The following is a 27,017-nucleotide window of genomic DNA, read 5'->3' on the forward strand; positions in this document are numbered from 1 at the left end:
CATAATTATCCTCTCACACAATTTACAACAGGAGTTATAAGACCTAGTAGCACTGCTGATAGTAAGATTGTTAAAGACACAGCGAGATAGTAATGCCGTAGTAAAATTACAAAGTGCATAAATGAAAAAGGTATCGAGCACTTCAAGATGTATTTCCGATATATAGACCGGTTTTAACGGAAAATGTTATACATTCTGTAACATAAACTGTTCTGAAAGCAGTTGTTCTAAGAAATTAACATGCGTAAGTAGATTAAATGCCCCTACGCTCCAGGTTTACAAAAAGAATCAGAATATGATTCAATCTAATGGAAAACTTTAGTTAACATTAAGTGACATTACAAATTATATTGTGAAATTACATGCAAAGTTATCAGAGCGCAAAAATTTGAATTTTCAAGAATTGATAAGCTTCTCTGGCAACAAACACAAGGAATCATAAAACTGAAAAAAATTCATTAAATATAAAGAATGAACTGAGCTAAAATAGACCCATAATTGCAGGCACTTTCAGTAATCTTTTCGGTAGGCTTAAGTACCAGATAATTTCTGTCCGAACAGCTCTACTGCTCCCAAAACAACGTTCAAAACCAAGTTTAATAAAATATAACGCCATTTTTAAGAGTATAAGTCAGCTTACGTTGGAGGACTACCACCGCTGCTAAACATTGCAATTCTTCCATAACAGAAATTTACGACACTCTCATGTTCGAAATACTGGTTTGTGAGTGGCTCGTATGTGATGGGCACAAAGGAATCGACCGACTGCAGAAGATAACTGCTGACGAAGTTACCAGCGATATATTGCTGCTGTGTGTGTGCGTGGGGGGGATCCTTTAAAAGACGTTAAGACCGAAGTTACCTGTATTTGGGACGTCAGCTTCATTGCAGCCGACAGGAAGGACTTTCTCCAGAGGGTCTCGTGCGGGTGTCGTCTGCTCCTTAGACAGCGACACAAAGGATCGTTAACACCCACCGGCGACAACACGTGGCCCCGCGCGTCCTTCTTCTGTCACCGAACTGTGAGGCAACGGCGGTGAAAGTTGTTTGGAGACGCTCCTGCTCCGATGCAGATGGCACTGGCGTCCCGAATACGGGAAAAAGGAGCAAATACTAAACATAAAGTAAGGTGTCGAGGCCGGCTGGGACACAGGGACGAAGCCTCGTTGCGTAACGAACATTTTGAGAAGGGAGGTGCTTTGGCGGTGGCTCCATCGTGGGAAGATATTCAGGCTTGGCTACCCATCTCACCCCACAGGAGTGCAATGTGAAGATACTGAAGTAGCTACAAGTGCAGGGCATTACCGTGCCACAGTAACCACACCCACCAGAAAGTGAGTCATCCGCAGCAGACAACACGCTGATGCCAGATAATACCGTCCCTGCCCTTAATAGTGCCCCCAACCCAGCGGGAAAGAGAGTACCCAGCTTTCATCAGATATGCCATAGAAATGGCGATTATCTCTGAAACAACCGGTTTTCGGTTACACCATTTCTTATCATCTATAGTTTATTCTTAACTTTCATCATTTCGTTGACAGGGAACAGCAGTTTTATTTAAATTCCTTAAAGCGTTTATTAATCGTTCTATCAATAGTTATGTAAGTAGGCTGTTTAGGTTTTTATATTGGTAACGCCACGTAGCGCTCTATATGAAAATCACTGACTGTGCTGTGTGCAGTCTGTGGGTGGTTTGCATTGTTGGAATAATCGCCATTGTAGTGTTGGGCAGTTGGCTGTTAACAGCGCGTAGCATTGCGCAGTTGGAGGTGAGCCGCCAGCAGTGGTGGATGTGGGGAGAGAGATGGCGGAGTTTTGAGAGCGGATGATCTGGTGGACGTGTGCCCATCAGAGATAGTAAATTTGTAAGACTGGATGTCATGAACTGATATATATATATATATATATATATATATATATATATATATATATATATATATATATATATATAATGACTTTTGAACACTATTAAGGTAAATACATTGTTTGTTCTTTATCAAAATCTTTCATTTTCTATCTATGCCTATCAGTAGTTGGTGACTTCAGTAGCTAGAATCTTTTATTCAGCTGGCAGTATTGGCGCTCGCTGTATTGCAATAGTTCGAGTAATGAAGATTTTTGTGAGGTAAGTGATTCATGGAAGGTATAGGTTATTGTTAGTCAGGGCCATTCTTTTGTAGGGATTATTAAAAGTCAGATTGCGTTGTTCTAAAAATATTGTGAGGCAGTTTAGTGATGATCATAATAAGTAAAGAGAGAAATGTCTGAATACGTTCAGTTTTGCTCAGCTGTTTGAAAATCAAATAACGTAAGGGGTTTACCAGCACAGTAATTCACTAATTTTTCTAAGAGGAAGTTTCAGTTGTAGTATTTATTGGGCAACTAGTTTCGAACCTTATCGGTTGATTTTCAGGCCTGGTCTACTGAGGCTACAAAAACAGCACATAGTTGTCAGTAAACGCTGAATACAAAAGTAGTATTACTATAAAGAGTTGAAATGTAACGGGAAACTGGAATTAGTTATTTGAATACAAATATACCTGCACTGACAGTGCCTGATCTTGCTAATAGACATTTAGTGGCAACACATGCCCCATAAATGTTTGCAGGATGAATGCCCCAATCCAAACATGCCTATTACCAAATCAAAATCAAACTAGAGCTTAATGTAGCCAGCAACACCAGGAAACTTTCGATGGCGCTAGCATCGCGTCTCACATATAAGCGCACGTCCGCAGACAATGGTCGTGTCGCGTTTTAAAATGGGGATGCGTCTAAGCACTTTTATTAAACCTTACATCAGTGCAGTGAATGACAACATATATAGTGTGACGTGTACCCGTCACATATTTGAACAGAAGACAACGATTTCATGTTCAAGTGCGCGTCCACCGCCAAAGGACACATCGAATTAAAATAGTGGACATTGAATACAAAGTCCAATGGAACAAATCACATTTGTTACTCCATTACAAATTTTGCATTGTACGTATATATGGTTGTCTTTGAAATACCTACATACATATAGTTAGCCTACATAAAACATTTAAATACAATACATATCGTTTGTTTAGCCAATACGTTCTGTAAAAAAACAGTTACATAGTCCTACTAAAACAGCGCGTCATAGAAGCGAACCATTACTACATCACGTCATGCGCGACCGCCTTGAAATCGCCTTCTCCAATATTCAAAGTGCGTATCTGTTCATGCGAGTCCTGCTGTGAATTACAGAGGACGAATACTGAAACACACATGCTGAAGCATTTTACAAAATTACAAACAATTTTCTGTTACTCGCCATGCATGCCGCATGAAGAGCCTGTTTGATATAATGCCACTACGATTACGCCATCTTGCAGATATATACACCATGACCTGACATAGTTTTCTAACCAGACTAGCTAATCCAATTACGGATGCACTTGAAACGTTCTCCTACGAAACATTGTTTCAAATTCAAACATCCTGATTTAACATGTTTGCTGGCTTGATATGCACCTCTAATTTCGGATTACACTCAAATGATGTGACATACACTACAAAGCGCTCTCGTGTGAAACATTGGCTACGTATCATACAGTGCGCAGTACTATACTATTTATTCGCTGTGAGAACATCATACCTATTTCGGGCACCTAATGTAGTAACTGAAATTGAAAGGGCCACTATACACTGAAAAGCCCAAAAAACTGGTACACCTGCCTAATGTCATGTAGGACCCCCGCGAACACGCAGAAGTGCAGCAACACGACGCGAGATGGTCTTGACTAATGTCTGAAGTAGTGCTGAAGGGAATTGACAACATGAATGCTGCAGGGATGTCCATAAATCCGTAAGAGTACGAACGAGTGGAGATCACTTCTGAACAGCACGTTGCAAAGCATCCGAGATATGCTCAATAATGTTCATATATGGGGAGTTTGGTGGCCGGCGGAAGTACTTAAACTCAGAAGAGTGTTCCTGGAGCCACTCTGTAGCAATTCTGGACGTGTGCGGTGTCGCATTGTCCTGATGGAATTGCCCAAGTCCGTCGGAATGCACAATGAACACGAATGGATGAAGGTGATCATACAGGATGCTTACGTACGCGTCACATGTCAGAGTCATATCTAAACGTATCAGGGACCCCATATCACTCCACCTGCAAACACCTCACACTTTACAGAACCTCCACCAGCTTGAACATGCATGGTCCATGGATTCATGAGGTTGTTTCCATATCTGTACACGCCCATCCGCTCGATACAATTTGAGACGAGACTCATCCGACTAGGCATAATGTTTCCAGTCATCAACAGTCCAATGTCGGTGTTGAGAAGCCCAGGCGATGCGTAAAGCAAAGTGTCGTGCAGTCATCAAGGGCACACGAGTGGGCCTTCGGCTCTGAAAGCCCATATCGATGATTTTTCGTTGAATGGTTCACACGCGGACACTTGTTGATGGCCCAACATTGAAATCGGCAGCAATTTGCGGAAGGATTGCACTTCTGTCACGTTGAACTATTCTCTTCTGTCGTCGTTGGTCCCGTTCTTGCAGGATCTTTTTCCGGCCTTAGTGATGTCGGAGATTTGATGCTTTACCGGATTCCTGATATTCACGGTACACTCGTGAAATTGTCGTACGGGAAAATCCCCACTTCATCGCTATCTCGGAGATACCGTGTCCCATCGCTCGTGCGCCGACTATAACACCATGTTACAACACTCTTAAGTCTTGATAACCCGCTATTGTAGAAGCAGTAACCGATGTAACAACTGCGTCAGACACTTGTTGTCTTATATTCGTATTCAGCCTATTTCTCTGTATCTGAATACGCATGCCTATAACAGTTTCTTTGACGCTTCAGTATATGTAACCTTAATGCAAAAACCACATACCATTAATGAAATAGAATTAAATTAAAATTAATTAAATTTAAAATGTCAAGAAATAAAATTTTAAAAACTTAGAAATCAGGCCATAGTGTCCGACGTGCGTGTACGAGCACTTTGCACGTCATTTGGACACTCTACTTAAAAACCACTTAATCCTAGAGATTGTGCCATACACAACTTAGTCCCTGTCAATATCCTTGCATTAACACTTAGCAATTATCGGGGAACGGCACTGGCGTCCCAGAACGCGTGATAAAAGTCTTGCACACTGTGCGTACGCACCTACCGTCTAATAGGCTACGCCACACGGCAACAGGTGCATTATTGTCTCCGCAATGAGATACCGATTCTGTTATAAATATACGGGGGTGTTTCACTAAATGTGTTTGCCTCTGTAAGTTACGAAGTATCAGCAACATGTCAACGCAATCGTTGATCGTGTTTACCATTTTCATCCGATGTCAGTAACTGTGGCATATTGAGCCCCGTTTGTCTGTGTGGCTCGAACTGTCGGGTATACGGCCGTGTGCGGCGACAGTCGACAGTCTAACAGCGCATCGGCCGCTCAACATTTAGAAGCGCATCGGCCGCTCAACATTTAGAAGGCTCATTGAGTTCGCAGCGTGTGTGGTATCTGCCCCTGAAACTTTGAAGAGTTGTAGCTCCCAAACTAAAAGTGATGGGAATGTAATTTAAATTGATGTATACACAGCTGGTGTTACTGATTCCACTGCATGATAGAAACAACTATTGTTCCATTAAAAAAATTGTATCTTTTTGCGGTAACTCTTTGCATAATAATGCAATAAACTATGTTCATAGCTCCGCGGACAGTGTAACGTTTCTTATGGTGACCTACCGCAATAAATATTTCCGTCGCCTATTACTTCGCAATGAGGCAAACACATTTAGTGAAACACCCTGTATAGTGCTGATCGCTCTTGCCAATTTCTAACCGCGCTGCTGCTATGATCGCAGGTTCGAATCCTGCCTCGGGCATGGATGTGTGTGATGTCCTTAGGTTAGTTAGGTTTAAATAATTCTAAGTCTAGCGGACTGATGACCTCTGATGTTAAGTCCCATAGTGCTTAGAGCCATTTGAACCATTTTTTGCCAATTTCAAAGCAATGAAAATTTTATGAATAATAATTGCTCGTTATTAAAAAATATTTTGCTTAAAAAATAAAAATTTAACACTGCTTTTGTGGCAAACTGATATGCCCGTTTTTACCCGATTGTTAATAAGAAATGAAAGGAAGCCATATTATGACCGAGACAAAACAAATACCGCAAAATACCACTTATTGGAACTCAAATACCGGCAACGGTTTTAACCAGTCGGTTTTCCCATCTGTAGTATGCCACATCTTGCTGAAGCCACGCTTTAACGAGTAAATCTAGTTGAGGTAGGAGGCACAAAATTACAGGGATCTAGAACGCTCGTCTTATAATATTACAACAGCTATGTTGTCGTAGCGTTCCTTCTTTGACGAAACACACGGTCAACATATCGCACTTCGACCGACCCACCAAATCACCCGATCTTTATCCACGTACCCACAGACATTTTCTACGGGATAAAGATCGAGTGATTTGGTGGGTCGGTCGAAGTACGATATGTTGCCCGTGTGTTTCATCAAACCAGGAACGCAAGTGTGCAGCTATGTGAACATGTCTGTGGTGATATTAGAAGACGAGCGTGTCCACAGCATACTCTAGCATTAAGACCAGAAGAAACGACCGTTCTTGGACAACAAGAATGTTGAAATAAAGACACATTCAAGATGCATGGCCGCCACTTCTCAATCAGGTATTTACTCAAGCGGCCTCACGCGACAGACCTCCATTCCAGGCCTCCCACCATGGAAAAATCCCTGACAGTGCCGGGAATCGCGCCTGGGTTCTGCGCATGGCAGTGAGCCGTGTAGACCACTCAGCTACGGAGGCTTTGTAGAATACCTTCATAATTACATACGAAAAGCACAGTATTGTGTATGCTCTACACCTCTGCGTCCAAGGGTGGAAACATCTCCGAAACGGCTGAGTCTGTAACCGGTTCGCGTGCTGCCGTGGCTAAAATACGACGACAAATCAGGAAGTTTTTGTCTCTATTTTTTCTTAGCCGAATTATGGCTGTAAATGCGAACTCATACTATCCATTCTCAGCTTTGGGCCTTTTTTGGTTCGTGGCGGCCTTATTTGGTGGTAGCTCCGGCGCACTGCGCTGCTGTCAGTTGTTAAAGATGGCGGTTGTGCTTCACAACTCCACGATGTTAGAGCAACGAAGTGTGATTCGTTTTCTGTGGAGCAAGGGACGAACGTTCATCGAGAGCTACAGGGAAATGTGGCCCACATATGGAGAAAATTGTTTCGTTTTGATAATTGTGAGGTGGTGGTGTTGTGAGTTCGACAAAGGCCGTGAAGTCTTGCATGACAATGAACGGTCGGAGAGGCCGCGTTCGTCGCCGACTGATGACATTTCCCGCCTTGATGTAATGGTGCAAGCAGATCGGTGAGTGCACATCACGGCCATTATAAAGCAGATCGGCGACTGCACATCACAGCCATTAACCGCGAGGTTGGCATATCGTATGGGAGTGCTTATGACTTCATTCATGGGACCTTAGTGTACCGGAAAGATTCTTTTTGGCGGGTGCCTAAGCAGTTGGAAGACATGATGAAAGGCAAGTGAATGATGTCTTCACTGAATCATCTGGAGCGGTACTCCAAGGAGGATGAAGTTTTCCTGGACCGCATTGTTACTTGCGATGAGACGTGGATACTGCATTTCACGCTGGAATCCAAGCAGCAGAGCATAGTGTGGAAACATCCGGGTTTGTCTCTGACAAAAAAAATTCCGTACAGTGCCATCTCTTGGGAACGTGATGTTAATGACCTTCTGGGATAGCTGTGGACTGCTCCTGCTGGATTTCATGCCACAAGGTAAAACTATCAATGCTGAAAGTTATTGTTCCACAGTGTGACATCTGAGGGCTGCCATCAGGCGAATGCACTGAGGGATTCTCGATGTGAACTCCACGACAATGCAAGACCACTTGTGGCAATCAGAAATACCGAAAGCTCTGAGCATTTCACTGGGAGATTCTGGACCACCTACCATACAGGCCAGACATCGCCCCAAGTGATTTCCTCGTTTTTAGACCACTGAAGAAGTTCCTCGCAGGACAGCGATTTACAAGTAATGATGAGGCCAAAACAACAAAATGGCTCTGAGCACTATGCGACTCAACTTCTGAGGTCATCAGTCGCCTAGAACTTAGAACTAATTAAACCTAACTAACCTAAGGACATCACACACACCCATGCCCGAGGCAGGATTCGAACCTGCGACCGTAGCGGTCACGCGGTTCCAGACTGAAGCGCCTTTAACCGCACGGCCACACCGGCCGGCCCAAAACAACAGTCCGACGGTGATTCCATAGTCAGCTGGACGAATTTCACCGCAGGGGCATCTCAGATCTAGTTCTGTGATGGGACAAATGAGTGAACTGGTGTGGGGACTATGTGGAAAATAGTGTAAGGTATGTAGAATAGGATGTAATTTTATATTTTTCATTACCTATGTAGTCGAATTAAATCGGGTGATGCTGAGGGTATTAGATTAGGAAATGAGACGTTTAAAGTAGTAAAGGAGTTTTGCTGTTTGGGGAGCAAAATAACTGATGATGATCGAAGTAGAGAGGATATAAAATGTAGACTGGCAACGGCAAAGGAAAGCTTACTGAAGAAGAGAAATTTGTTAACATCGAAAATAGATTTAATCGTCAGGAAGTCGTTTCTGAAAGTATTTGTATGGAGTGTGGCCATGTGTGGAAGTGAAACGTGCACGATAAATAGTTTGGACAAGCGGAGAATAGAAGTTTTCGAAATGTGGTGCTACAGAAGAATGCTGAAGATCAGATGGGTAAATCAGATAACTAATGAGGAGGAACTGAATAGAATTGGGGAGAAGAGAAATTTGCGGCACAACTTGACTAGAAAAAGGGATCGCTTGCTAGGACACATTCTGAGGCATCAAGGGATCACCAATTTAGTATTGGAGGGCAGCGTGGAGAGTAAAAATCGTAGAGGGAGACCAAGAGATGAATAAACTAAGCAGATTCAGGAGGATGTAGGTTGCAGTAGGTACTGGGAGGTGAAGAAGCTTGCACAGGGTAGAGTAGCATGGAGAGCTGCATCAAACCAGTCTCGGGACTGAAGACCACAACAACAACAACAACATCAACAACAACAACATGTGTACTTTACTTTGGCTAAAAATCGTTGCAAAGACTTTCTGATTTGCCCTCATTTATGGTGGATGACAATATTGCACTATCCAAAACTGGCACAGAGGCCATAGATGACAGGGGTGACTGACGGCTGCAGAGGTTTGTACAGGTGAATAGATGGACAGCTGTTGAGTTTCTGACTGCCCAGATGAACCAAGAGGCTATCAACAGTGACTCCTCAATGACTTTTCAACGAACATTGCTGTGTAAGGGCCACTGCATTAGGCACCTGGTTCATGCACCCATGCTGACTGCTGTTCATTGACGACAATGGCTGGAATCTGCACGCCAATACCGCAAGTGGAAGTCAACTCAGTGGCGACAGATGGCCTTTTCAGATGGATCACGTTCTATGCTCCGTTGGACAGATGGCCGTTAGTATGTACAGCATGTGACATGTGAATGCAAACACCCTACGCGCGTGAGGATCTGCACAATATTTTAATGGCATTCCCTGGATGAACTCGTCATTCTGGAAAGCACAATGGATCAACACAAGTATGCATCTATCCTTGGGGACCATGTCCACCTCTAAAAGCAGTTTGTTTGTCCTCGCCGCGATGGCATCTATCAGTAAGACAGTGCAATCTATAATACAGCTCACAGTGTACGTGTGGGGCTCGAAGGGGATTTGGAAGATTTTACCATGGCCATCAGTGTCTCCGATTTAAACCCAATGGAGAATCTCTGGCACAAACTCGATCAGGCTCGTCACACCAGCGATTCGATTCTCAACTGAGAAACCTAGCGCAGCTGCCACCGCACTGGAATCGGCATGGCTCCACAGCACTCTGGTACCTTCAAGAACCTCACTGACTCTCTTGCTGCACATCTCACTGCGGTCCGCGCTGTGAAAGATGGTTATTCAGGCTTTTGATAGGTGGCCGTATTAACGTGACTGCACGGTGTATGTACCGTTAACGAACACTCCTTTCTCCGTTTTCCCTGTTTAAAGATCTGTAAACTACCTCTAGGACTTATGAGAATAGTTTTCATGGTTTGGATTCTCTTGTCTTGAATTTAATGACTTGTACATTCTTCAGTATACTAACACAGGCTGGGACAATACACTCTTCCTTAAAGACTATCAGTACCCTGATCCTGTAATAATGATAACATATTTTGTAATTTGGTAGTCCTCCTCGGCTAGTTGACATCAAAGGCTTCTAATTATGGTACCGCGTCATCATGTAAAAGAATATAGTGGAGAAACCCACGTTTCGGCCCAGGGTTGCAGTGATCTGCGTCTGGGTCTACTGGTGTGTGGCCTTCTTCTGGGTATACTGGTGTGTCACATGCCAGTACACCCAGATACATGGCACTGTAGCGGTGATCAAAACGTTGGTTTCTCCAGCAAATGTTTTTACATTATGAGTTGGTACAATACTCAGAAAACTTTTATGTTAACATAATATATATTGTGAATGTTGGGCTCCATAATGCTCCCTTTCTGTGCAGTGACCGTGGATATAACATTATACAGAATGTAGCAACCAGTCGCGGAAACATAATTTATTTATCTTGTTGCAAATCGATTTCGACTGATATCAGTCATCATCGGCGCATTATGCTAACCGATACATGCCATAAGTAGAAGTACTGTCCTTGCAAGATTTCTATCATGATAGAAATCTGCGTGGACTGATAAATGAATATTGAAACAACTTTTTATAACTGTCCTGAATATATTTTTCATCACACAATGGACTGCAACGGCGTCCTAATCAGAGAGGTAAGTTTGGATTTCTGCCTCAGTCAGACCACTGAGCAGCCTAGTGTAAATAACACCACACAAAGAACTGATGTTCAATGGACCTCAACACGAACAGGATAGCCGTGGAGCAACAAAGCCAGAAACAGTTTTTCTGCTTAAGAATCACAAGTAGTCTCCAAAAGCAAAGTGCCACTGCATAAACGAGAGCAGGATTTCACAAGACCAGCAATTGCATCAACACCTTTGTGAATAATAAACAGATTAAATATACCAAAGGACCGGCCACCTTCAGTATGCAGAACTATGAGGAACCGATGTGCAGCTGGGAGAGCCTTCTTTGAATCCTTAGGCTCATTCCGTTTATGTTTTGTAGACATAGACTGAGAAGAAGATGTTTGGCTCATTCCAAGAAAATCCCCCATGATTGCCAGTGTCTCCGATGGCTCGCTCCTTCCAACTGGGGGCACCCTTCAGTGATTGTTCACATCTCAGGTCACACCTCCTCAGTACCTGACAGAGGGACCACATGTCAACTTGGGAAGGCAACCACCCCTCCCTGGGCCTGGCCTATGCCAGGTAGTACATGCAAACCTTACGAGTAGACACGGAGATGGGAATTATGCGGTACCCAGTCACCTGCTACGTGTCAGACACATGGGCCAGCCTTCAGGGGAGCACAAGGAGGAGGAAGTAGTAAAACAGGAACCTCAAATGCCGAAATGGAGGAAGGATAGGAAAAGGGAAACAAAGAAAGGAAAAACAGTGGAGGGACTGTTCTGATGTCAGGCTACTGAAAATTAAGAACACGTTCCAAATAATATCCCAGACATGTTCCCCAAGGGAGGGAAAAAAAAGAACAGCAGGAGGATAGACATACAGCAGCTGGGGGTCTGTGGCAGTCTAGTACAGACTCACCAAAGAGTGGTGAGCCCCCTCGTGGGATAATATCTGTGACAATGATAGGAGATACCAAGGCCACAGGTAATCATTAATGAACACTGCATTAATTATTTAGTAGATTTCTGTCTGTCTGTCTGTGTTGAGATCTAAAAGAGACTAGACGCACATGTGAAAACTGTATGCATGCCAAGTATAATTAACCTTGTGAATGTATTGCATATAAGTTGTGTGTGGAAATATATTCAGGACAGTTATAAAAAGTTGTTTAAATGTTTATTTATCAATCCACGGCCGGCCGCGGTGGTCTAGCGGTTCAGGCGCTCAGTCCGGAACCGCGCGACTGCTACAGTCGCAGGCTCGAATCCTGTCTCGGGCATGGATGTCCTTAGGTTGGTTAGGTTTAAGTAGTTCTAAGTTCTAGGGGACTGATGACCACATATGTTAAGTCCCATAGTGCTCAGAGCCATTTGAACCATTTTGAACAATCAATCCACGCAGATTTCTATCATGATAGAAATCTGCCAAGGACAGTACTTCTACTTATGGCACGTATCAATTAGAAAAATGCACCGATGGTGACTGATATCAGTCGAAACCGATTTGCAACAAAATAAATAAATTATTTTTCCGCGACTTGTTGCTACATTCTTTATAATAATAATAATATATATTGTTCAACCTCTGTAACACTTGGATGAGGCCTGGCCCATTGCGCTTCTAGATTGTACATTTTCTATTTGCCGCAAGTGTAACAGCCTGTGAATTATTCTTCCAAATCTCTGGACGTGCCCAGAAAATTAAAAAAAAACGGAAATTTTACATGAAATGCTCTGCAATAACCTGAGGTGTAATACGTTACGTTAGAGTGTTATAATTACTGTAACTATCTTTCGTTAACGGCATTATCTTACGAAACGAGACTGTAAAAATAGCATATGGGTTATGTTGTTTGGCAGCAAAGTAACTAATGATGCAACAAGTACAGAGGATGTAAGTCGCAGACTGGGAGCAGCAAGGAAAGCGTTTCTGAAAAAGGGAAATTTTTTTACGTCAAGTATACAGTACATTTAAATCTTAGGAAGTCTTTTAGGAAGCTGCTTTTCTGGGGGTTATGCCTTGTGCGGAAGTGAAAACTCGTCGAGAAGCAGACGAAAAGGGAATCCTAGCTTTTGAAATGTGGGGCTAAAGAATAATGAAGGCGATTACTGGAATAGTTCCGATAACTAATGAAAAAATACGGAATCGAGTAAGGGACAAAAGAAATTTAGGGCACAACTTGATTAAATGAAGTGATCGGATGATAGTACACTTTTGAGGTCGCAAGTATCGTCAGGTTGGTTGTGGAAGGAAGTGTTGGGAGGTTAAAAATGGCAGAGGGAGACAAAGGCTTGAATACAGTAAATGCACTCATATTGATGTAGGATGCAACAGTAATTCGAAGACGGAGAGCACTACACAGGACATAGTAGCGTGGGGAGCAGCACCAAACAAGTCTTAGGCCTGACGGTAACAACAGCAACGTTTATTCGCGAAGCCCATTGTTACAGAACTCTCATAACCGCTACAGTCGTTCAACAGTCACGGTGTTAATGCAGGAAACGGCAAATATTGGAGAAACACATTGTGACATTCGTGTCCAGAGGCGTCAGAACTGCGAAAGCGAGGAGTGTAGCAAAAACGAGCCAGACAAACGTTAGGTAATGTTACGACGTACATTTGGGAAAATTCCCACAGTCCCTACAAGAACCTTGCGCAGAACTGGGGTGAAATATTCATTTTATGACTTCGACGTGGGAAGCGCGCTCCTTGACAGGTGCGTTGAGTCAACACCGCGCAAAATATAGCCCCGCACCCAGGCACGTGACATTTGCGGAAGGCAGACGCGCTTTCCAAAACAAACCGAGGACGCAACTGCGAATACAGATATCGTTTACGAGCTATTGTGCCTAATTACGGACATTGTAACTACATTTTTTAAGAAAGTATTGTTTTCACATTCTCAGTTGCATGGGACTAAACTGCTGAGGTCATCGGTTCCTAGATTTACACACTACTTAATCTAACTTAAACTAACTTACGCTTAGGACAACTCACACACGCAAGCCCGAGGAAGGACTCGAACCTCCGACAGCGGGAGTCGCATGAACTATGGCTAGACGCTCTTCGATCGCGCGGCTACCCCGCGCAGCTGACTAGAGCCATTATAAATTACATACCATTCGCGATAAGCGGGAAAGCCGGGTTCGAGTTCCAGCCCAGCAGGAGTTTCTTCGTCGTCATTCCATTATGCACCTGATGGTTGTCCATGTTCGCAACTATGAATACATTTCATGTATTCCATAACGGCTGTAGTACCACACTCCCTGTTCCTTCGAACACGCATGAACTAATAATACATTCAGAATTTTTTCAGATGATGTATTTATCTGAAACGAATCATAGTCTGTGAAAGGCCGAACAAACGTGCAGGATGATCTCGATTAGATTTAAAAGTGGAACACAGAACGACAACTCCCCATAAGTGTTCAGAAATTTAAAACTCTACACTTCGTAAAAAGTAAAAATGTTGTATCGTGTGACTACAGTGTCAGTGAGTCATAGATGAAATCTGTCAACCCATACAAATACCTAGGTGAGAAATTTGTAGGAACATGAAGTGGAATGATCACGTTTCCTCAGTCGTGGGAAAAACTTACGTCAGACTTAGTTTCATTGGTAGGATACAGGGAAAACGCAACAGTCTACAAATGAGATTGCTTACTAAACACTCGCGAGGATCGTTCTAGAATACCTCTTAAGTAGGTCCGACAGGGGATACTGAACGTGCACAAAGAAGAATTGTCCGCATGGTCAAAGATTTGTTTAAACCATAAGTGAGAGGCACAAACATGCTGATAAACATGCTCCATTATTCCTCAAAGGACTTCTTAAAATGTTTTGGGAACTAGTATTAAGTAAGGAATCTATGAATGTACTATAACCCCCCAGGTTGTGCCATAGGGACAGTAAAGAAAATGTGGAGACGTGAAAGCAATCAGTCTTTTGTGTGTGTGTCTGTGGGTGGGGGGGTTTTAGGGACGTTCAACGACGAGGTTATCAGGACCCAAGGTAAACTGGATGAGTCAGACCTCCGATAACACATTATAAACGTCGTCCTAAAATTTTAGGGAATAAAGAGGAGAAAAGTCGAGAAAATCGATAAAAACCAGTCTGAGATAAAATCTCTCTCACTGTCCCCCAATCTCATCCATGATCAGCCGCACAATCACACTAGCTCATATCATGGAAAGCAGCGTTAAAGATATCCAAATGTTCTAAAACTTAAGTATATCTTAGTAAGACAAAAGGAAAACGAAAATAGATTCACGGGAATGTTTGGCTTGCTGGTCACTTACAAAAAATCACGAATGAGCCAACCCACGATACCATTTTATAAACGTCGCTCTAAAATTTTAGGGAAAACGTCGGACAATTTACAAAACCATAAAAGTCGTATCACAGTAGTTTGATTGTCAATTAGAACAGAGAGCAAATCTGTCGCCCTTTGGTCTGAAAATAAAACACATTCCGTTTGTAGTAAAATGTGGCGTACTGTGATCTGTACGCCACAAGCACCACACATTGGAGGGCGCTCTGACCAGACCACGAATTTCCAGTCGTCTAGGATCCAACCGATAAGGTAAGGAGCCCAGGAGGGGCGCTGCAAGTGATGTCTTGTTGTTAGCAAAGGCGCTCGTCTCGGTCGTCTGCTGCCATAGCGCATTGACACCAAGTTTCACACAGCACTGTCCAACGGATACGTTCGTCGTACGTCCCACTTTGATTTCTGCTGTTGTTTTACACAGTGTTGCTTGTCTGTTAGCACTGACGACTGTACGCAAATGTCACTGCGCTGCCGGCCAGAGTGGCCGAGCGGTTCTAGGCGCTACAGTCTGGAACCGCGCGACCGTTGCGGTCGCAGGTTCGAATCCTACCACGGGCATGGATGTGTGTGATGTCCTTAGGTTAGTTAGGTTTAAGTAGTTCTATGTTCTAGGGGACTGATGTCCTCAGAAGTCCCATTGTGCTCAGAGCCATTTGAACCAATTTTGTCACTGCGCTCGGTCGTTAAGTCAAGGCCGTCGTCCACTAAGTTGTCCGTGTCAGAGGTAATGTCTGACATTTGGTACTGTCGGCAATCTCTTGACACAGTGGATCTCGGAATACTGAATTCCCTAACGATTTCCGAAATGAAATGTTCTATGCTTCTAGCTCCAACTTCCATTCTGCGTTCAAAGCCTGTTCACATCGTGCGCCCATAATCATGTCGGAAACCTTTTCACAGGAATCACCCGAGTACAATGAAAGCTCCGCCAATGCACTGCTTTTACACCTTGTGAATGCGATACTATCGCCGTCTGTATATTTACACTACTGGCCATTAAAATTGCTACACCTCGAAGAAGACGTGCTACAGACACGAAATTTAACCGACAGGCAGAAGATGCTGTGATTTGCAAAGATTAGCTTTTCAGAGCATTCACACAAGGTTGGCGCCGATGGAGACACCTACAATGTGCTGACATGAGGAAAGTTTCCAACCGATTTCTCATACACAAACAGCAGTTGACCGGCGTTGCCTGGTGAAACGTTGTTGTGATGCCTCGTGTAAGGAGGAGAAATGCTTACTATCACGTTTGCGACTTTGATAAAGGTCGGATTGTAACCTATCGCGATTGCGGTTTATCGTATCACGACATTGCTGCTCGCGTTAGTCGAGATCCAATGACTGTTAGCAGGATATGGAATCGGTGGGTTCAGTCGAGATAACAGGCATCTTATCCACATGGCTGTAACGGATCGTGCAGCCACGTCTCGATCCCTGAGTCAATAGATGGGGACGTTTGCTAGACAACAACCATCTGCACCAACAGTTCGACGACGGTTGCAGCAGCACGGACTGTCAGCTCGGAGACAATGGCTGCGGTTACCCTTGACGCTGCATCACAGACAGGAGCGCCTGCGATGGTGTACTCAACGACGAACCTGGGTGCACGAATGGCAAAACGTCATTTTTTCAGATGAATCCAGGTTCTGTTTACAGCATCATGATGGTCGAGTCCGTGTTTGGCGACATCGCGGTGAACGCACATTGGAAGCGTGTATTCGTCATCGCCATACGGGCGTATCACCCGGCGTGATGTAAGGGGGTGGCATTGGTTACACGTCTCGGTCACCTCTTGTTCGCATTGACGGCACTTTGAACAGTGGACGTTGCATTTCAGATGTGTGGATCTACCCTTCATTCGATCCCTGCGAAACTCTACGTTTCAACAGGATAATGCACGACCGCATGATGCAGGTCCTGTACGGGCCTTTCTGGATACAGAAAATGTTCGACTGCTGCCCTGGCCAGCACATTCTCCAGATCTCTCACCAATTGAAAACGTCTGGTCAATGGTGGCCGAGAAACTGGCTCGTCACAATACGCGAGTCACCACTCTTGAACTGTGGTTTCGTGTTGAAGCTGCATGGGTAGCTGTACCTGTACACGTCATCCAAGCTTTGTTTGACTCAATGCCCAGGCGTATCAAGGCCGTTATTACGAACGGAAGTGGTTGTTCTGGGTACTGATTTCTCAGGATCTATGCACCCAAATTGCGTGAAAATGTAATCACATATAAATTCTAGTATAATATATTTGTCCAATGAATACCCGTTTATCATCTGCATTTCTTCTTGGTGTAGCAATTTTAATGGCCAGTAGTGCTCACAACGCTATCCCATGGCGTTTGTCCCCTCACTGTAAAACGTCTGTTAACACTCAGATGATGAAATGATCGCTATCTGCAGAAAATATGAAGGACAGCGTATTTAAAAAAGGATTTTTTTTCAAAGAAAACCTGATCATGTATAACATCGTGGCAACGATCAAGTATACTTCGAGTGACTATACATCTTTTAGTATTTATGGCAGTGTTGAGTTCTAAGTTTAGCAAGAGTGGAGGTGACGTTTAAGAAACCTTGAAACGTGCGACATCCGTTAGCACTGGAGCTCGAAGCTCTCCGAACCTCGCTGTGGAGCTAGCAACAGGTTTCACTCGAGTCTTGCCATATTGCAGTAAGCCACCAGCGAAAATACGAAAAAAAACCAGGCCCGCGTGCTTAGCTCGCCGAGCGCGTCCGGTGCCAAGGCTAACCTTCACCTTAACAAATTCATTTCTCGATGTCCCTCTGCGAATACTATTTGTCGAGGCCAGCTTTGTTTAGCGGCGTCCGATGTTCACCTCGTAGCGTCTTTGTTGCGTAACGGAATCCCACTGTTGGTCACTGTTGCCTTCCAAGTAGGAAGTCCGGAGCAGAGTCGACCGCAGAGGAACAGTTACCGCCGTGGCGTGCGAGTAACTGTATCACGAGCCTGCCTGGGTGTCAGCCCACCCGCTGCTCGACTGACCAACGGTAACTTGCAAGTGCACGGCGATTGTGTTCAGCAATCCAGAGCGTGGCGGTGTAGCGGCACGGCCTGACGTGTGTTTGCTCCTTAATAAAAGAGAACATAAGCTGGCAGTGGTAAAATACAGGGAGCGAAAGGCTATTTACAATTTGTACAGAAACCAGATGGCAGTTATAAGAGTCGAGGGACAAGAAAGGGAAGCAGTGGTTGGGAAGGGAGTAAGACAGGGTTGTAGCCTCTCCCCGATGTTGTTCAATCTGTATATTGAGCAAGCAGTAAAGGAAACAAAAGAAAAATTCGGAGTAGGTATTAAAATTCATGGAGAAGAAATAAAAACTTTGAGGTTCGCCGATGACATTGTAATTCTGTCAGAGACAGCAAAGGACTTGGAAGAGCAGTTGAATGGAATGGACAGTGTCTTGAAAGGAGGATATAAGATGAACATCAACAAAAGCAAAACCAGGATAATGGAATGTAGTCTAATTAAGTCGGGTGATGCTGAAGGAATTAGATTAGGAAATGAGGCACTTAAAGTGGTAAAGGAGTTTTGCTATTTGGGGAGCAAAATAACTGATGATGGTCGAAGTAGAGAGGATATCAAATGTAGGCTGGCAATGGCAAGGAAAGCGTTTCTGAAGAAGAGAAATTTGTTAACATCGAGTATAGATTTAAGTGTCAGGACGTCGTTTCTGAAAGTATTTGTGTGGAGTGTAGCCATGTATGGAAGTGAAGCGTGGACGATAAATAGTTTGGACAAGAAGAGAATAGAAGCTTTCGAAATGTGGTGCTACAGAAGAATGCTGAAGATTAGATGGGTAGATCACATAACTAATGAGGAAGTATTGAATAGGATTGGGGAGAAGAGAAGTTTGTGGCACAACTTGACCAGAAGAAGGGATCGGTTGGTAGGACATGTTCTGAGGCATCAAGGGATCACCAATTTAGTATTGGAGGGCAGCGTGGAGGGTAAAAATCGTAGAGGGAGACCAAGAGATGAATAAGCAGATTCAGAAGGATGTAGGTTGCAGTAGGTACTGGGAGATGAAAAAGCTTGCACAGGATAGAGTAGCATGGAGAGCTGCATCAAACCAGTCTCAGGACTGAAGACCACAACAACAACAACAAGCTGTGTTAGTTCGGCTACAGGAACGAGTCGAATCCGGTGTGAATCTAGTTCGAAGGCTCTAGGACTGTGGTCCGTAAAGCGCGGCTTGCGAACCACGTGCAGCTCTATGTCCCCATGTGTGTGGCTCTTCCACAAAATATCATATGCGGGCGCTCTGAACTGTGACGCCCACACGCAGAGTCGGTTTTTGGCCTATTTGGAATAAGTGGCGCTAGACGGGCGTTTAGGTGAAACTGACATTCTCTCTCGGGAGTCAGACCACGTTCTATGGCAGCCACCCGCCCCGCTTTTGTTGCGTTTGACAATGTCTTCGAAAGTGTGTATTGGATAATGCCTCGGTCGGGCGCCCGAGATAATTTTTAACGTGCTGAACTTCATACAAAATGAAGCAGTGAAACGAATATCTTTTCAGTTGAAGAACGTGGAAGTTTCTCGTGAAGTGTGGAAAAAAGCATGCTATCTGGCGAAAAATTAGATAATTATGTTAATAATGAATAATGATCGTCTCGAATGCAATTTAATTGTATCCCTGAGTCTGGGATAAGTGATAAAGATAATGAAAGTGACGAAGAAATATAATCCTGCGTAATAACAAATAAAAATACTTGTAGTTAAACTGGTTTTCTTATTTTTATTTTTGCATACTTAGTTGATATGTATGTGTCATCTTTAGGCGAGTGCACTGAAGCGAGAATGTGTTGATTTTTAACACCTGGAATAGCATTCCCGATTCATAATCAGCTGAAAAAACTAGAGTTATTCGTTTCTTATGTGGGTCTACATAATGCATTCGAACAGTGATTTTCAAACATCAGGAGTAAATTAAGAATTCTTATCCGTGAGAATGCGACATCATGCCAAAAATTAAAAAGTACAACGCACGAACCCGGAGATATAAAGAGAATGAGCGAAAACAGGTATACGAACTAGGTCTTAATGTCGAGTGCCAATGGGAGAATTTAAAAACTACTACATACAAACCTAACTCACCCAAACTTCCCAAGGGGATATAAAGCTATTGTTCACATTAGTTTTTGTCAGTCATTGTAATGATTTAATTTTACGGGTACACTGCAATTTCATTTCACCAATAAATAATATCGTTAATATGTATCTTATCAATTTTTATTCAACGTGCCCAAAGTTTAAATAAGAATTCAATCTTAACTTAAGGTTTGTTAAGCTATTTTTAGGAGGCATTCTGGAGTGAAAATATTGAGAAAGGTATGTTGGATATACTGAGATGGTAGGGAATATAAAAAGGATGACGAAAGCAGATAGACGAAACACGCCTACAAGACCCTGCAATTTCATTTCACCAATAAATAATATCGTTAATACGTATGTTATGAATTTTTATTCAACGTACCTAAAGTTTAAATAAGACTTCAATCTTAACTTAAGCTATTTTTAGTAAGCATTGTGGGGTGAAAATATTGAGAAAGGTATGCTGGGTACACTGAGATGGTAGGGACATATAAAAAGGATGACGAAAGCAGATGGACGAAACACGTCTACAAGACGAATGTGGGTGGGAGAGCGAACAATTTACACTGAGGTGTTTGTTATGAATTACATTTAAACACGAAGCGTCTTATAAAAGCAGATTTTATAACCAGCTAACGGCATGTTCATAAATTTGATAGTTGCCAGCTGTTGTTTTACTGTTTTACTACGGAATCTGGAAAATGTCATCTGCTGACAAAAGGAGCATGTTGTGTCTTATTTGCCAAATCTTTTAAGATTTGGTGCGTGATGGCCAAGGAAAGTAACGACAGATAAATGTCAGGCGTTTATCTTCATTCTTGCGTTAATTTTTAAATTTAGGAACCAAAACAACGTAAATATAGCTATAATTAACACTAACAGCTCAATTTATAATAATGTGGGTCATCCCGATCTTTGATTAAACTTTTTAGTCTCTCTAAAGACCATCAAAAGATACAATACAGTAAGAAATGCAAGAAAGAAAGATGAAACGTACCACGTACATATTAAGGGTGATGGCCAGCATGTTTCGTACACAACTTTGTCTAGCTGTTGGTCACTGTATTTTGGTTTTGTTGCAGGACAATGAGGTCTTCGGCTGTGTGGTTCCTGGCCGTCGCCGGCCTGTGTGTCGTCTTCTGCCCGTCTCTAGTTTCGGGAAATGGTGAGCACTGTTGTACTTCACTCATTAACATCAGCACGCAAAAATATGCTACTGTACGAAAACGGGAAGAAGTGATTGCCTCCTTAAATATATGTGCAGTTGCTTTATCACTCGTTCTTTTCAGTTGGGTGGTAGCTTCTGAACGACCATAGCGTCTCATTTCGTTATTCAGGCGCTAACGACTCGATAGTTTGCTGTTCCAGATAACAGTCTTGGACTTTGGAAGTACTTTAGAGGTTCCATGAAATTTCGGGGGAACTGCCAGACGTAGTAGCTTGGTAGCACGATGTTTCGGCGCAGAGTCTTCTGGCCATCTTCAGGTGTATACTGGCGAAAGTACACTGATTTCTTGTATTTGAAACCCCGCCGGCGCATGCGCAGTGTACTGAGTCGTCACTGAGCATGCGTTGTTTGAGTGCATGCGCTTCTGCTGCAGGTCTGCACGCTGCGGTGAGCGCCTCATCGATATCAGATCGGTCGTCTACACAGACTGTAATCGCAGAACGACGCTGCGCAGAGCACGAAGTTTTTCCTACGACTGTATTCTATCCGTTATCTAATGGCAAAGTCCCATCCCCAACAGTTAGGAACCCAGTCGCAGATCCAATAATCTAGTACCAACAAAAGTTTGAAGTCTGGCCCACAACTTCAGTTTTAATGTATATCATCGGATGACCAGTAGAAATAGGGAATTTGCTGACTTAGGAGAGGATGCCAGTATGCTGCTGATGTTCCGATATACCTTTCTGAACAATACGTATCTTTTACCCTGTGTAAGATAAACGCAGAATCTGATAAATGCCGGCCTTTCGCAGCTCTGTGTCGTCTTTAACAGACCCTAGAAGCGTTGATATTTTTGATAGAGGACGAAAGATCACTGTAATCTTATGTGTTCTAAGTACCCTGAGTATTTTCGCGAAAACGTATCCAATAAACTAAAACTGAATGCCGGATCGGGATTTTTGCGGGCAAGTGATCCACCGACTGGATTATCCAAGCGCGACTCTCGACTCGTCCAGGCAACTTTATTTCCTCCAGTACCTCACCTCCCACCTTACAAGCTTCTGTGAAGTCGGTCGCATTTTTAATGAACACATTTTCCCATACCTTAGTGTTAAAAAATGATGTCAAGTCCCTTATTATATTCTTCTGTCGTACATTACTAGTAAAAAATTTCTACTGTTAGTCTAACAAAGTACGACGATTATGAACGTGCCCGTTTTCCCTCGCAGTAGGCGGACTTGCCTCCTTTCTCTCCTGCATTTTTATATTAAAACCACATTTCTTTGACCAACCTCTTTCGTCCGTAAAGCATTTGTGCACTGTACCGACCCGGTTGGGTCATAAAATGACTTCCGCAAGAAGCCGACGTACCCTTTTTCCAATGTGATCTTCAAATCTGAAACAGATTTACATCGTTGCCTCTTGTCTTCTTGCTTGATGACCAAATGCTGAAGGTTGTAACCGTACTACGAGGCAGGTTGTGTTGTGAAGGTCAGTCAGTACTGGATGCGAGGCACAGCCACTTCCGAGAGACAACCCTGGTGTCTCAGCTCGTTCTGCTGTGAAATTGTTACTTGAGCTGCGTTAGCTTCGACCTTCTAAGGAAATTGCTTGTATGAAACGCCTGTGCGGAAATTAAAGACTGGAAAAAGAATGAAGATACTTGTTGAACACGTGACATGTTTGTGGTAGACTGCGAAACTGCTGTATGTCATGGAGTTCAAGGGCGCTTTGACATTGTCGATAACTGCGTACTTGTGAGAAACTACCAGGTTTAGATTCAGTTGTTACTCGTCAAAGTAACAACAGCTGCTCAGTAGTATGTGTGGTCTCCTCTCTTCTCGCAACCGAACGTGTACAGAAAACGGATAAACATATTATTTCAGGTGGTTGAAAAGCGTAAATCTGACAATAAAATTACTCGTGATTACGGTAAGCCACAGCTAACATTGTACGGCAAACAGCCAAAGTCCTTCTTTTTATTGTACCTGATGTTTACAGGGATTCTTCGCTGTCATCGTAAACAATACCAGTAAAGCTTAGTTTTATAACTGGTTTCACAGGTTTTCAAGGTTTTTTTCTATCATAAAATAAATGTCGTATGACTAGGGCCTCCCGTCGGGTAGACCGTTCTTTCGATTTGACGCCACTTCGGCGACTTGCGCGTTGATGGGGAGGAAATGATGATGATTAGGACAACACAACACCCAGTCCGTGAGCGGAGAAAATCTCCGACTCAGCCGGGAATCGAACCCGGGCTCTTAGGATTGACATTTTGTCACGCTTACCATTCAGTTACCGGGAAGGTACTTTTTCTATCATGAACAAAATAATAACATGATTTCATTAACCTTGTGCAAAATCTGAACATTTAAGCATGGAATTAGCATTGGCAGCGAAGGCGACAGGGAGACCTGTACGCAGAAGCGACAAAAAGAGAGCTTGCTTCATGTAAAATGTCGTAATAGCATAGAACGCTAGTTTCCGGCTGGCATGAATCATAATACTTTATTCGGCTAATTAAATCCTGTTAGCAACCAACTGGATTGATAGTTGTGTTGTGGGGTCAGGCATACGCAAAAGTCCTTGAAAGGTGACGCGAAGTCATAACATACACCTTTATTTATTTACTTTTTATTTTTAGAGACAAACCGTAATATAAAGTACGAGGGGCGTTCAAGAAATGACGCAACACATTTTTCTGAAAGCAGGTTGGTTTTATTCAGGTTTCCAGTAACATATTATTCCCCACTCTTTTGGCTAAAAACATCATACTTTTCAACGTAATCTCTGTTCAGTGCACCGGACGTGCGCCACCTGGGTGGAAAGGCCTGTATGCCCGCGTAGTACCACTCTACCGCTCGACGTCGGACCCAACGCCTTGCTGCATCAAAAACCTCTCCATCATCTATATACTGATTCCCGCGGAGTGTGTCTTCATTGGACCAAACAGATGGATGTAGGAAGGTGCGAGATTGAGGCTGTAGAGTGGATGAGAAAGAGCAATCCAAAGAAGTTTTCTGAGCTCCTCTCGGGTGTACATACTTGTGTGAAGCCTTGCTTTGTCACGGAGAACGAGAAGTTCGTTTGTATTTTTCTGGCAACGAATACGTTGAAGTCATTTCTTCAATTACCTGAGGGTACCATAATATATTTCAGTGTTGACTGCTGCACGATGAGGGAGGATACCAAACAAAATACCCCTGTACAGTCCCAGAAGACCATTGCCGTGACTTTACTGGCTGAGGGTGAAGAGGTGGTGTGGCACCATTCAACGAAATGTCATTTTGTTTCCGTTTAGAAGTGATTCTGCCTGCAGGTAAGCAATAGTCGTTGGTACGTAGACCTGGTGAACGCTGTGCCGTAGAGTGCATTCGTTCAAGACACACTGGCCCCAACCTAAAACTCTCGTTCACCTTCTGGAGGGGACGTAACCAGCGCTTGGTACGTGCAGAATGTTGTTGGATCCGTTCTTTTGTCGTTATGCAATAGAAAGGTGATATGTTGTTCCAACAGGATAATACTCGCCCACGCACTGCCCGTGAAACTCAACATGTTCTGCAAGACGTGCAGCAACTTCCCTGGCCAGCTCGATCTCCGACTTGTCTCCAATCGAGCATGTGTGGGATGTGATGGCAGAGAAATGACTCGTCCAAGTCGTCAACCAACAACTCTTACAGAACTAAGTGAGCAGGTCCAGCAGGCGAGGAATAACGTATCCCAGGACAGTAATCGCTTTCCGCACGATCGACTGACTGCCAGAGTCAGCGCCTGCACTGCTGCCCATTGAGGCTACACCACGTACTAATATGGGTGCTTCAGCACGGGTCGATACCTGGTGCCTCAGTATCACTAGTGCTGTTGATACGTAAATGTAATCATTTCGTGTACTCCATATGCACTGTTGCACCAATAAACGTTGAGTGAATTGGGAACCTCTAAATGGGTGTACTAATTATTTTTCCGGCAGTGGATGTGAGTGAACATAAAACTCTCTTCATGTTATATACTAAGAAGAACTTGCAAAAAGCTCGCCTGTGAGTGCCTCTGGACTAAGCATACTGGTTTCCACCATACATTTGTCTGTATGTCAGTTTCATTGAGACGAGTGTCCGCCTCCGGTAGCTGAGTGGTCAGCGCAACAGAATGTCAATCCTAAGCGCCCAGGTTCGATTCCTGGCTGGGTTGGAGATCTTCTCCGCTCAGGTACTGGGTGTTGTATTGTCCTAAACATCATCATTTCATCCCCATCGACGCGCAAGTCGCCGAAGTGGTGTCCAATAGAAAGACTTGCACCCGGCGAACGGTCTATCCGACGGGAAGCCCTAGTCACACGACATTTACGTTTATTGAGACGACTACTGGAACTTAAGTGTTCAATTAGAGAAATATAATCTGGTACTTCCATGCTTCGTGGTCTGAAGTATCATATATTAATGTATGCACCCAAATCTTAACGAAGTTATACACTGGGGTGGCCATTTCTTACGGTAATTGTTTGAAAGCCTCATCTATGTCTTACGCTTGCTGAACTTATAAACTAGCGTCTGTGCTCTTGCCGGCCGGAGTAGCCGAGCGGTTCTAAGCGCTACAGTCTAGAACCGCGCGACCGCTACGGCCGCAGGTTCGAATCCTGCCTCGGGTATGGATGTATGTGATGTACTTAGGTTACTTAGGTTTAAGTAGTTCTAAGTTCTAGGGGACTAATGACCTCAGTAGTTAAGTCCCATAGTGCTCAGAGCCATTTGAACCATTTGAATCTGTGCTCTTCCACTTGCTCCTTGGAAAGATGTGAAGAAGCAGTAAAAAGCAGACCAGCAAGTCGACCCAGAGTCTCATTCCCCTATCACCTCCTTAGCCTCACATCCAAGTGTTTCTGTTCTATCTCCAACCACAGAGACCTCAACAATCTGAACTTGACCCTGTCGTCTTTTCAGTTTTGTACACAGTCGCTTGTGTACCAAAAAAGCGAGTTTGGGGAAAAAAGCTTTATACCGCTCCTCGAGTAAAAGAAGTAACAGGCTGAGAGGGCAAAACCTGAAGCACTAAGGGGTTGTTAATTTGGTAATGGGAGTAAGTACGCGGGTGAACGGGAATAGGAAAAGATGTAGTTGGACACCAAGGCTTCAGCAACTTCAAACAGAAGTATTAGCTATACAGGTTCAAAAATGGTTGAAATGTCTCTAAGCACTATGCGACTTAATATCTGAGGTTATCAGTCCCCTAGACTTAGAACTACTTAAACCTAACTAACCTAAGGACATCACACACATCCATGCCCGAGGCAGGATTCGAACCTGCGACCGCAGCAGCAGCGCGGTTCCGGACTGAAGCGCCTAGAACCACTCGCCCACCGCGGCCGGCAGCTATACAGGACTGGAGAGACTTGTACATGGAGAGACGCGCCGAACCGGTCTTCGGACTGAGGACTACGATAGCAATAAATGTTACTGCAGTTAAAGTGACGACTTGTTGGCTGCAGCTTTTCGACCTTTAGTTTCCTCTGTAAGAAAACTTTAT

General features: G+C 43.6%; 1 protein-coding gene across 1 annotated transcript in view; it reads left to right on the forward strand.

Moving 5' to 3' along the window:
* The window catches only part of LOC124804782 (endochitinase), an 87,899-nt gene that overhangs the window by 9,713 nt on the left and 51,169 nt on the right, over nucleotides 1–27,017 (forward strand). The window contains exon 2 of the mRNA XM_047265108.1: nucleotides 21,412–21,494. Coding sequence (XP_047121064.1) covers nucleotides 21,416–21,494 — 79 coding nt within the window. The 5' untranslated portion in view covers nucleotides 21,412–21,415. The remainder of the gene's footprint in view (nucleotides 1–21,411; nucleotides 21,495–27,017) is intronic.

The sequence above is a fragment of the Schistocerca piceifrons genome, chromosome 7 (assembly GCF_021461385.2).
Source record: "Schistocerca piceifrons isolate TAMUIC-IGC-003096 chromosome 7, iqSchPice1.1, whole genome shotgun sequence".
NCBI lineage: Eukaryota > Metazoa > Arthropoda > Insecta > Orthoptera > Acrididae > Schistocerca > Schistocerca piceifrons.